Source organism: Condylura cristata, unplaced genomic scaffold (genome assembly GCF_000260355.1).
Source record: "Condylura cristata isolate star-nosed mole 26May11 unplaced genomic scaffold, ConCri1.0 scaffold00001, whole genome shotgun sequence".
Taxonomy (NCBI): Eukaryota; Metazoa; Chordata; class Mammalia; order Eulipotyphla; family Talpidae; genus Condylura; species Condylura cristata.
The window spans coordinates 28,899,652-28,912,374 of record NW_004567102.1 but is presented as its reverse complement, the minus strand read 5'-3'; the positions used below and the strand labels follow the sequence as shown (position 1 = coordinate 28,912,374).

At 37.8% G+C, this 12,723-nt stretch overlaps 1 protein-coding gene across 1 annotated transcript in view; it reads right to left on the bottom strand.

Annotated features, from left to right (window-relative positions):
• CD109 (CD109 molecule) overlaps nt 1-12,723 on the bottom strand; it is a 103,713-nt gene that overhangs the window by 32,144 nt on the left and 58,846 nt on the right. Inside the window, exons 15-20 of the mRNA XM_004674049.2 lie at nt 11,898-12,050; nt 7,669-7,743; nt 7,412-7,472; nt 4,471-4,606; nt 3,567-3,684; nt 1,554-1,667 (exon numbers count right to left, since the gene is read on the bottom strand). Of these exons, the coding sequence (XP_004674106.1) occupies nt 1,554-1,667; nt 3,567-3,684; nt 4,471-4,606; nt 7,412-7,472; nt 7,669-7,743; nt 11,898-12,050 (657 nt within the window). The remainder of the gene's footprint in view (nt 1-1,553; nt 1,668-3,566; nt 3,685-4,470; nt 4,607-7,411; nt 7,473-7,668; nt 7,744-11,897; nt 12,051-12,723) is intronic.

Sequence of the window (12,723 nt, the reverse complement as noted above, 5' to 3'; positions counted from 1 at the left end):
CTCCTGCCTTCCAGGGAACTTACTGGCCCAAGAGACGCAAAGTACATGATTTAAAAAAATAACAAAATCCTTTTACTGCTCTGTACAGGAAAGAAATAATCACTGAAATAAAAATACATCCCACAAAAAGGGAGAAAATATTTGAACATCATACATCCCTAAGAAGGTAACAGCCACAATCTACAAAGATTCATGCAACTCATTGTTAAAAAGAAAAGAACCCAAGCAAAAAAACAGGCAGAAGCACTAAATAGATAAGACACTTCTCAAAAGACATACAAATGACCAATAGGCACATGAAAAAATGTTCAACATCACTTATCATCAAGGAAATGCAAATCAAAACCACAATTCTCACTCAGGCTGGTGAGACTAGGCCATATCAAAAAAAAAAAAAAAGTCAAAACAACAAATGTTGGCAAGAGTGTGGAGAAAAGAGAGCCCTCACACACTGATGGTGGACATGTAGACTGGCTCAGTTCCTACAGAAAACAGAATGAAGGTTTCCAAAATAATAAAAATAGGTCTACCAGATGATCCAGAAAGTGCACCCCTTGTTATTTATCAAAAAAATACAAAAAAAAATTCAGTCAAAAGGGTATGTGCATTCCTATGCTCATTGCAGCACTATTTACATAACTAAGCTATAGAAACAACCTTAGTGCCCAATGAAAGATGAGTGGATGAAGAAGATGTGATACATATACATGGTGGAATACTACTCACCTGTTAAAAAGATCGATTTTTGCCATTTGCAACAATATGGATGGAATTAGAGGGGATTATGCTAAGCAAAATAAGTCAAAGGAAGAAAGACAAATACCAGATGATTTCATATGTGGGATGAATATATGTAGAATACAGAGAACAAAAAAAGAACTGACAAAAGTAAATCCTAACAATGCCTAAAAGCATGACTGCAGAATGTAGGCTACTAGAAGGGGGTAATGAGAGCATAAACAAGTTGGAGAGGAGGCGTAATAGTCTACGGTAAAGGACTGCTGCTCTGGTGGGAGGTGTGGTCTGAAGAGGTGTGAACCTAGTTCCCTGAATCATGTAAGTACTGTCAACCCATGCTACCTCAATGATTAAAAAAAAAATAGTCTAGAAAATAGAATACACTGTATAAATATGGAGAGTATCAATGTAATAGAATGGGTACAATACTTCAAGAAAGGCATATTAGTTTCAAGTCAGGTCTTGAAAGAAATAAATTTCTGCCCTCTATAGTGGGCACAGAATGTCAGTGAGAAGTGGCAACATATCTTAGAGGTAGAGAAGACTAGGAGAAAATGCAGGGCAGTGAGAGAGAGAAAGACATGCATCAGAGACCACAGGAACTCTAAGGCTAGAATGGAGGGCCTGTGTAGGAAATTAAGGAAAGAATACTTAGCCATACTAAAAAATAGCCTTAGACATTAATAAGCAGAAGGAATCACAATATCTATTTTCAGTCTTCCAGAAATACATGAAATGCTCAGATGCCCAGAGCCCAAACCCCTGCACATTTTCTCCACCTTTTTCTTAAGTATAAATGTTTAACAAAATCTTACCTCTGTGGCCTCTTTCAAATAATTGAATATGGTTACTTCCAAAGCAAATTCTTCACCTCTTACAACTGAGTAGGGAAGGTTCAAATTAATGAAAAAAGGTTGGAAGGCTCGTAGCTGGAAAGAACGAAATTAATACATTATTTAAGTCAAATGCTTCACATTTTAATGACACTGAAAGCAAACCTCACAAAATCTGTGAAGCTTAAAAACTTCACTGAGAAATGCTTATGAAATAAACATCATAACATTTTATCCCAAACGAATGATGGTAAATTGACTTGATTTATGTTACTTCACATAATAATCAGCACACTTTATTAAATACCACTAAGAATCAAGCATTTCACACCAGCAACTTAATCATTACAGCCCGATAAGGCAGATATTGTACTGGCATTTTACAGAAATCTGATGTCCAGAGATCTCTATAACTATGTAAAAGACCATGTTACTGGTAGGTGGACATGCCAGAACTGGATCAGCATGTGGATACCAAAGCAAGGTGCTCTTCTACACTATAGTTGACTCCAAACTATCCTTATCCCATTAATCTACTTTAAAAGCCGCTGGCTAATCAAATAGCCCCATTCGGGTGTAACGTCCAAATGATCTTCTGCCCACTACCTTCTACACATATACACATGCACTGCCTCATTTATAACCAAACTCTTAGTGTTGTCAAGTCCAGCAGAGAGGCTAATGACGCCCCAAGAATAGTTGTCATTCCCTCTAGAGGTTTATGTGGACATTTCAGGAGGGGTCTTATGATTGTCAAACAACTGCAGGATGCTGTGGGCATGTACTGGGTGAAGGTCTGCAGGCTTAGCAGAGGCCCAGACAGAGAAGAGTCCCGTAGCCCTCATGATTCTTAAATGTCCCTTTATTCATACATGTAGATAAAGTACCTGCCTATAATAGCCCAAGTTTCCAACCTAGTTTAGGTTCATATATGAACCCAAAGCATTTTTCAATGAACATTGAATTTTTCATTAAGACATTTATTGCGTCAATCAAGAGGCGACTGCATTTTAGACTGTAACAAAAGGCATTCAGAAATTTACATCATCACATGCAACATCACTCCTTTTAAGTTACAAAAACAATACATGTATAGAAACTATATCAGCAACTGCTATATACAGGGGGATTCTATGCATGCACGAACACTGAAATATGTTACTGTACCTTCTAGTGCTGCTATGCCTGTTCGCTTACATACAGAAATATTTATCATTTTATTATATGTTCCTTTACTTTTCTTTCTCTATAGTATTTCACTTCAGCCATAATATTAATTTAATTGAGTATATAGGCCTGTAGCATTTTCTGTGAATTACACTTTAGATGGTAAAAGTACCAAACAGGATAATTGCTATAAAAATGGAACCCCAGGAATGACAGAGGTTAGAGCTACTGGTCTAAGCCAGTGACTAGCTTAGGAAGTTACATAGGATACGATCTAACAAAAGCTGTGAGGGAATGTCTGCTAGTGGACATTATGCTTGTCCTCAGAACAGGACACACAGAAACACTGGCTCTACTGTTATCTGGAGGTGGCTGGATTTAGCCAATAATACACCTTCTTTACAAAACTTATGGACCTAACACATTGAACAGTCTGACACAGTTCACATTCTAAAATATAAAGCCAATGAAAAACAAACACTGAACAATCTCTATGTTGTGATCAAAATTGGAAACTTTTATTTTTTTATTTTAATGTGTTTTTAATATATTGTTTTACATCATCCTTCATTTCTGTACAATGTATGTTTTTTCATCTCACTTGTAACCCCCATGGAATTTCCACCACCACTTCACCCATGTGCCATCACCACAGTCCCTTGTGCTCTTCCCTGTTCATTGATCCTATTCCTTTCTCCCTCCCCCACTCCCAGGATGTCTCTGGTTATAGTTGTTGGAAACAATTATTTTTTTGAAAAAAATATATTTAGGAGCTGACACTTTCTTAGCTCCATGACCTAAGTTATAAGTACTCCTTTAATATACTACCTCCACTGGAGCAGCTGTCAGTCCAAGACCTAAGTCCTCAGAGATCACAAAAGCAGTTGCCAGCCAAGAAGTGATAGAGTCAGGTACAGTAACTTCAAAATCTTGCAAAGTCCTGGAACTGAAGTCAATATAAACACAGAAATCATAAAGTCAAGAAATGACACATTTCAAAATAAATCAACCTAAACTATTTTGGGAAGTATTTTTAATTTTCCAAATCCTTTACATATCTAACTTTATGAAGAGATCTAAGAATAAAGCAGTAGATGCCACATTCTCAGGAAAGATTATAGCAAGGTCTAATGCTGCACACTGATCCAGAGTCTAGTACAATCCTTCTAAAATGTTTGTCTCCAGAGTGAAGATTATCTCCATAAAGTTTATAGAAATAATAGGTGTATTTTCAAACTTAACACATTTCTCTCAATTAGCATAAATGTTTCTCCCCAAATCCAGTCAAACAATTTAGCCATCAGGTCAGGTTGCACAGAGCTTATCAACAAACCTGAATTCCTTTCACTGAACACAGCCTCCCCCTGTGGTTCATGAGGAGCTAAAGGCAGGAGGAATAATCATGAGTGCTTCCCAGATGTATGTTCAGTAATTTTTCTCCAAAAGAACTATGAGACTTCAGGGAAATAAAAATCATCCTTCATTAGAAACAGGTCCAGCCTCTCCCTGACAATACTCTCGTTATCACAATTTGCATGTGGCTTTATCAGATACAGAACATCCTAAAATGCTAAACATTCTAAAATAAAGTATTTACGTATGCTCAACATTCTAAAACCTCTTGGTCTATTTAGTTCTTAATCACATTACATTTGTACATAAACATTGGGAAAAATATTTATAACTTTCAATAGACAAAATGTAATAGACAAAGAACTTTATAAATTCTTACCCCATCTTGGTGTCCAGCCAAATCCAAGTCTCAGGAAAATGTTTTCTGATGCGTGGACTGCTCCCTGAAGACAAGTCATTAAAGTCTACTGGGTACCCTTCACTTTCCTCTGCAAACCTCTCAGGAAGCAAGTCATCTACAAATAAACATTGATAACTGTTAAGGGGAAAGTCACTGTAGAGAACAATTATAAACTTAGCCCACATTATCAAGTCACCTCTCAGCTTGACAGGACGATTGAGTTCATCTTAGCCAGCTCTATACCATTTAACAGATAAGAAGTTTGAGGCTCAGAGAACTCAACTGTCTTACCCATTGCCGATTGGCCAGTTACAAAAGAGGCAGAACTAAAAAAAAAATTACTATTCCCTGCCCCTGCAGCAAATACCTGAAAAACTACTTATAATTCAGTTGTTAAAAATAAGCTAACTCATATTTTTAAAAATGAAAGCTCCTCTTTTTAGCTCTCTAGTGCTGATTACCATTGGTCATATCAAACTCTTTTTAATCAAACATTACAGTCATCCATGTTACCAACTTGTTTCCTAAAACAATTAATAGTTATTAGCTACTTCTATTTTCTCTACTTTAAGTCTAAAGTTATTTAAAATATATATATACATGTATGTGTATATATGTAATATATATACACACACACACTAAGTAGGTGCCAAGGATACAGAGATGAAAGGAGAGAGCAAAATTCATATGCTATGAAGACTGAAAAATAAAAACTAGATTGCATGACAGGTGATAACAGACATATGTAAAACTCCTGTCATACAGAGAATGACTGATTTTACACAGAATATGAACAATGAAATGATAATGATTAAGAGTACAGCTGGGGGGGGAAAGGATTCCATTTGCATTTTCCTTAAGTCTTCAGAAAAAGAGTATCTCACACAAGAAAGAAAAAGAAAGCTAGGGATAGACAGAGACTGTGACAATGAGTATTAGGTAAGAATGGCATAAGATGAGAAGAGAAACAATGGTTGCGTCCAGACTTTAAAATCCCATGCTGAAGGATTTGGACACAGTCCTTTAAGTCCACTGAATGGTCCACTGAATATTTAAAATAAATTAGAAACATGACGTAGACCATGTTCATGATAATGATAACTGTGGCCTCTGTGCACAGTGGCTTAGAGCTGGGGAAATAGAGAGCAGTCAATGAACAAACTGAATCTGAAGAATAAGATAATAAGTAATTACAGACTTATAAGTGTCAAATATATACTAAACATTTTGCATGCTTTGGGATTTAACCTCATGAAGTCCTGCAATACAAGTAATATTATTAGTCATATTTCAGAGGAAAACCTGAAACCTAGAGAAGTTAATTGATTTGCTGAGGGCCATATAGCCAGAATTCAAAGCCAAAAAACCAATGGCAAAATCCCTTCTTAACCACTCTGCTATGACAGAAAGTGTTAGAAAATTAAGGATGAGGCTACTGATTTGGATATCAGATTAAATCTTGATTTTACTCAGAGAGATATGAAATCACATCAATTCAAGGAATCATATGTCAATCAATGCATACTATGGAAGAGCAAAGTAATAAAGAGGGAAAAGATCATAAGCTTGATTTGTGACATTTAATTTGAGGTATTTGCAACACATCAGGGTGGAAAAAGAGAGGGATGAAAAAACAATAGAGTTGTTCCATGTATGGGTTTAATGGAGACATGGAAGGACAAAAGACTAGGAAAGAATTCTACTAAACTGATTAACTGTGTGATACAGGCCAGGGATTGGAGGGAAATAAAGGCAGAAAAAGCTAAAGTAAATCAAGAAACTAAAGATCCTAGTAAGACCAAAAAAGATACTGAATAAATTAAGGGAAGTGAGAGAATATACGTGAGAGAATATACAAGGCATCTGAAATGTTAGGAGTAGAGCAGTGTTCAAGAGATAATATGACCTTGGTGACTATTATTGTGGTGATCGCAGGATAGTGGAAATTAGCTGAATCAAGCACACAGATACTCAACTCCCTTAAGAGTTAACACTGAAAAGAGTTAAGACTGACCCTTTCGTAAGTGTCATTAACTTAGAGAAAGGGTAAGGAAAAGTAGGTAACCTTGAATGGTGATTTAAGGAACTGTAATTGAAATTTTTGAGTTTCAAATGATCAGAGGCTATTAATTGAGTATTGCTGAACAATGGTCTTATAAGAGCCAAAACGCTGAACCTAATGTACCTACTATCAACAAGAGAGGCAGAAAAACGAATGTTGATCCTGTAAGGTTTCCACGGGCACAATATACTAGTGAGAGTGTCAGAGTTCTTCCTTTAAGAGTAAAAAGGAAGAAGGTTCTCAGAAAAGGTAAAGATTCAATAAGTATTCCAGGATTAAAGAAAGTTGGTAAGTAAAGCTGACCTAAGATGGGTAAAAGCCGAAAAACAAGAGAATGGAAAAGACTGCTAAAAAAAGGTGGTCTAGGATAAATGATTACAGGAAGAAAACTAAACATACCATATTCCCTAATACAACAATATCATATGGCTTCATAAAACTGTAATACTAGTGGATCAGGTCTTGTAGCAGCAAGAATCAACCCAAAGTCAGAGAGTTCACCAGCATGTAAGAGAAGGTCTTGGTTCCAGGTGAACACAAAAAGGTAGGGAACAAAGACACTTCAAAATATGTTGCTCCTTTTATTAAAAACAGATTACAAGCACAGTCAAAAATGTACTCCATCCAAAAGTTACGGAGAACAAAAGGGAAACATTCATTTCACAGACTTAGAGGGAAACCCTGTCATAGCCCAGATATATGTATAAGTGCATTAAGCACCAAAACTTTCGAGATAAGAAAACGGAAAATGAAAACCCCAATATCAATGTTCACCCCGAAAGTTACTATACCTATATAAGTAATTTTAAATATATAAGGTGAAAAAATTTTAAAAGCGCATTGACATATTTTACTTACAAGCAAACTCAATGGACTCCTGCACAGGTTTTGTATCGGTGAATACCCAGAGGCCACATTCCTACAAAGAATGATTTTAATTTGATTTGTAAATAACAGTCACAGCAGTCTCCTATACTCTACCTCATTCTTGCTTATTTCTTATGCATAATGTGAAAGTATTTCCTTTTGTTGTGTTCTTCCTTATTTTTCAGAACTTAGGTGTATGCATGTCCAATCCCTATTTTCCTCAAATTACAAGAGCAAATAAAACTTACCTTAAAGACTGCAGAAGAATCCACGAACATGCCTAAATAATATCCTGTGTTATAAAGTTCTAACTCTTGAACCACCTAAGGAGAAAATGCATAGAATGAACATTTTCATATCAACCTGTTCCTTTCTCCGCAACTTTTCATGTATATTTAGATAAGATACAACCTATAAAATATTACATTTCTTTAATCTTATTTTTACCCTTTTCTGTGATCCAGAGTTCCTAAGACGTAGAGGCCTGCATTTTGCCAGAAGGAACTTAAATGTCACTGACTGGCAAGGCTCATTTTCTCAGAGACAAAGAGGTTAAATTTGATGGTTAAGGCCCTCCCTGGTGGCACAGTGGGTTAAAGCACAGCACTAAGAAGCTAAAGCCACTTCTGCATGAGTTCGATTCCCGCCTGCCCCAGAGGTGACCACATGGCATGGCAGACCTCTCCTGACCTGCCCACTGCTCCCCTCAGCAGTGTGTCAATTTGCCTGTTCTGCTCCCCACTCTGTCTCTCTGGTGAAGCCTCTCACCGCCCTTGAGCTTCTGGCCTGTGCCCCAGTTCTATATGCACAAATAAATAAATCTTTAAAAAATAAATAAATAAATAAAAATATTTGATGGTTAATATAAGTTCTGCAAAGTGTCAGTTAACAAGACATTTCAAAAACAATTCAAAAGAGAAAATGCTAATAATTACTAAGCAGAAAAATATTTAACCTCATTGATAATCAAAGCAATGCAACTTTCAACATCAACAATATATATAGTTCCTTTCAATAATAAAATATTTGTATATACCACACTAACAATGCTATTCTTTTAAACAAGTGAGTAAAATACACCTAAAGTAAATTGGCAATTTCTCCAGAAATTAAACACAATTTCTGGTATGACCCAGCAATCACAATCTTATGTATATTTACTCAAAAAAACTAAAAGTAGGGACTCAAAAACTTGCAGGTCAAAGTTCATTCTCACATTCAGCATTAAAAAAAAGCAGGAAAAAACAACCTAAGTGTCCATTAACAAAGATGGATAAACAAAATGCACTGCATACATACAATGGAATATTATTCAGCTATAAAAAGAAAGTTGCACTATATGCTATGACTTGGATTAGGTACACAACATTTTATTATGTGAAAAAATGCCAGACACAAAAGGGTAAATTTGATATAATTCCATTTATATGAAATATCTAGATAGCTATGCAAACACATAAAGACAGAAGTAGATTAAAGGTTACCATGACCTGGGAAATTGTTGCTTAATGTTTACAGATTTTCAATTTGGAGTCTGGAAATACTGATGACAGTTGTACAACATTATGACTGTATTTAATACCATCCAATTAGATACTTAAAGTGGTTAAGATGGAAAATTTTACAAGATATATTTTACTACAATAAAAAAATCAAGATATTATAAATTACATTATCACTAACCAGGCAAGACAAACACAGAAATAAAAATCACTGGAGTTTCTAGGTAGAAGTGTTTTTTTAACACTCCAGAGGTTTTAAATTAAGTGCATATAACCACTGCTTTTGCTATACTAATAGTCAATGCTACACTCACAGAAGCAGTGGAGGTATCAGTGAGTGAATCAGGCTCTTACCATCACTAACCTCTGTGGCTATCACCTGTGACCTTGATTGTGTTAATGCAGAAGGTGCTTGGGAGCGTGACCATGGGCCCATGTGCCTGAACCTGGAGTGTGGGTGTCTGTGCATGCGCAAGTATGTACACCTGAGGCTCAAAAGCTAGGGATATGAGGGTGGTTTCACCAGAGATGGCCTAGGGCTTCCAGAGAAGAAGCTGCATTACTAAAGAGGCCAGACCTAGAGCCCACTAGAGAGAAGATGCCAGAGAGAGCCCTGAGAAAGAGCTTAAAAATTTGTGGGGGTGAGGGGGACTCTCCCTGGTGGTGCAATGGGTTAAAGCACAGCACTATGAAGCTCTCCAAAGCCACTGCAGCATGAGTTTGATCCCCAGGCAGGGAGCTGACCCACATGGCATGGCAGACCTCTCCTGACCTGCCCACTGCTCCCCTCAGCAGTGTACTTCGTCGATCTGCCTGTTCTGCTCCCCACCCTGTCTCTGGTGAATCCTCTAACCCCCCACACCTCTGGCCTGTACCCCAGTTCTGTAAGCATAAATAAATAAATCTTAAAAAAGATTCATGAGGGCCCTCCCTGGTGGCGCAGCGGGTTAAAGCACAGCATCGAGAATCTGAAGCCGCCTCCGCATGAGTTCGATTCCCGCCTGCCCCGGAGGTGACCACATGGCGTGGCAGACCTCTCCTGACCCGCCCGCTGCTCCCCTCAGCAGTGTACTTCATCGATCTGCCTGTTCTGCTCCCCATTCTGTCTCTGGTGAAGCCTCTCACCGCCTCTGGCCTGTACCCCAGTTCTGTATGCATAAATAAATAAATCTTTAAAAAAAAAAAAAAAAAGATTCATGAGTGGGCCCAGCACACCCTGACTGGCCCATGTCTGCCTCCTTGCATGACAGCTCCCTGCTAGTGTGCCTGTATACCTGGTTCCCTGAGAGCATTAAAGCCTGGAAAGTCCACCCCAGGCTCTGGGGCTTTCTGTATCTTCCAGCCAAATCAATAGTGAACCTGCCCTGTGCTTGCTGGTGCTATAAACAGGCACCAAGAGGAGAACAACAGAAAGAAAACAGAAAGTTCATGTCGCAACAAGCTGGCAAATATAGTTAGCTCAGCAGACAATGGAGCCAGTGCCAGAAATAATGGAGAGAAAATACTTTCGTTCCACATTTCAAATTCTCCTACAGAACACAAATACATGCAAGTTCACCTTCAACTAACACTTGGATGTGAATTGGTGGAATCATCTAGGAAGAAGCCTCTACCTTGTAAAGAAATCTTCCTTTGCTCACTGGCTCAATAAAGACACTGCAAAGCTGCAGCATAGACTAATGAGAGGAAAGTTATTCCTGGAAGATCCGTACACTTAAATTATTCCAGGACATTCAAGACTCTCAGCAGCACATACAAATTTAATAGGAATGAAAGAAGCCAAAATGGTCTATTAGCACACACTACTAACTCCCTCTTCCAGAGCCAGTTCTGGAGAATCAATAAAAACAAGCAAGAAACTGGGAGGAGTGAGACAAGAAAAGGCTGGAAAGAGTGAAGGATATCCTGAACTACTGTTCTGAGAGGAAGCTGGTGGCAGAAAGCTGCAAGGAGAAGCAGAAGACAAGCTGGAGGAAAGGTTTTTAAAACCCACTTTTGTTTCTCTTCAGGCAGTTACCCAAGGATAGTCCTTCTGTTAAGGGGAAGATTTATTTATTTATGCATGCAGAACCAGGGTACAGGTCAGAGGTACAGGGGCAGTGAGAGGATTCACCAGAGATAGAGCAGGGAGCAAAACAAGCAGATCAACGAAGTATACTGCTGAGGGGAGCAGAGGGTGAGACAATAGAGGTCTGCTGCACCATGTCACCTCTGGGGCCGGGGACAGAACTCACACTGAGGTGGCCATGGCCAGCTTATAGTGCTGTGCTCCAGCCCACTGCACCACCAGGGAAGACCAGAAGAATAAATTTTAAATGTTAAGTAAAAAAGTATAAGTAAGTCCTAATTAGAACAAGAATTATCATACCTATAAAAGGGTTCAATAAGCTTATGAAAAGATGACTACCATATTTAAAAATTAAATTATAATAGTATGCTCTAGTTATACTTAAAACTTTCAAAAGATGGAAAATAAAAAGCTGAAAAGATGTGCAAATAATCAATATCACGTGTTTGATAATGTTTGATACCTATGAAATGCCATGACTTCTTTCAATATACTCAAGTTCCAGGTTCAGTGAGGACTATCATTATTTATAACCATCACACAATATATAACCAAAATACAAAGTACTGCAAATTATGTAAAGCTCTCCTCTTCAATATCATCGGGAATGGTCTATCAATTTCCTAGAATTCGCTTACGAGTCTTAAATTTTAAGGTAAGGTTAAAATGAGGGGAAACTCCAGGTGGCACATTCCCTGTGCGGCAGCAGACATGGCCACATCAGCCTCTTCCCAACATAACACTACACTGCAGCTTCTTTTTCACTTGGAAATTTTAGTGATTATTGACATTACTTGAAAAAGAACTAATGATATTTCCTTTAGATTTGAAATATGACAATAACATTTCTTTTTTCTCTTCTAACATTTTTTTTATTATTAAGAAAAAAACAAAACACTAAACTCACATTTTCCATTGTAATGTCATTTGAGGCATTCATCATATTCACACTTTTGTCAACAGCTACTATCCCAACTATTGAGTCAGGTTGTGTCACAGAGATCCTAAGAGAGACCTTCTCGGATGGTTCAGCATTAGTTTTACTCCAAAATAGATTTATCTAAGAAAGGAAGAAAAAAAGAATTGAGTTATTTCACTAATTATATGGCTTGCCAATTGCAGACTCATGACTCAATATTTAGCAGATTGTCTACATTTGCTCAGCTCAGGAGTAACTAAAAAACCACACACAATCCTTCTCCAGGGAATGGAATATAAAAGCTACTCCCATGATGTCTACAAGTCAAGCTGTTTCTCATAGTGGCATAATTCTGAATTATCCTTTCATTTCACTCTTTCCTACTCCCTTCTCTATCTCTCAGACCTCAGCTCCTCAGACAACAGTGTCTGCCGTACCTGAGAAAGGCCAGTTTCCCAAAAGGAAGGCCAGGGAAGAAGAAAGAAAACTATAGATAACTGTATATTGGCCACCTGGAATTAAAAAGGAGTGCAAGGCAGAGCTCCCCTGGGGACTCAAAGACTAACTCTGCTATGGGCAGACGAGAGGAGAGTTGTCTTTTCTAAGGGATGATCAGAACAAACAGTAGTATTTGTCTCCATGAACTTCCCATCATGACATTCATCAAAGCACGGTAGTACTTATATGCCTTAAGGAGAGTCAATCCTCTCATCACAGATGAACAAAATGTTTTTGTCATGAGCCCCTCCCTTCTAGGAATGTGCATTTGATGACCAGATTCTCCACAGATCTCTACTCGCAAGGTATCCATGCT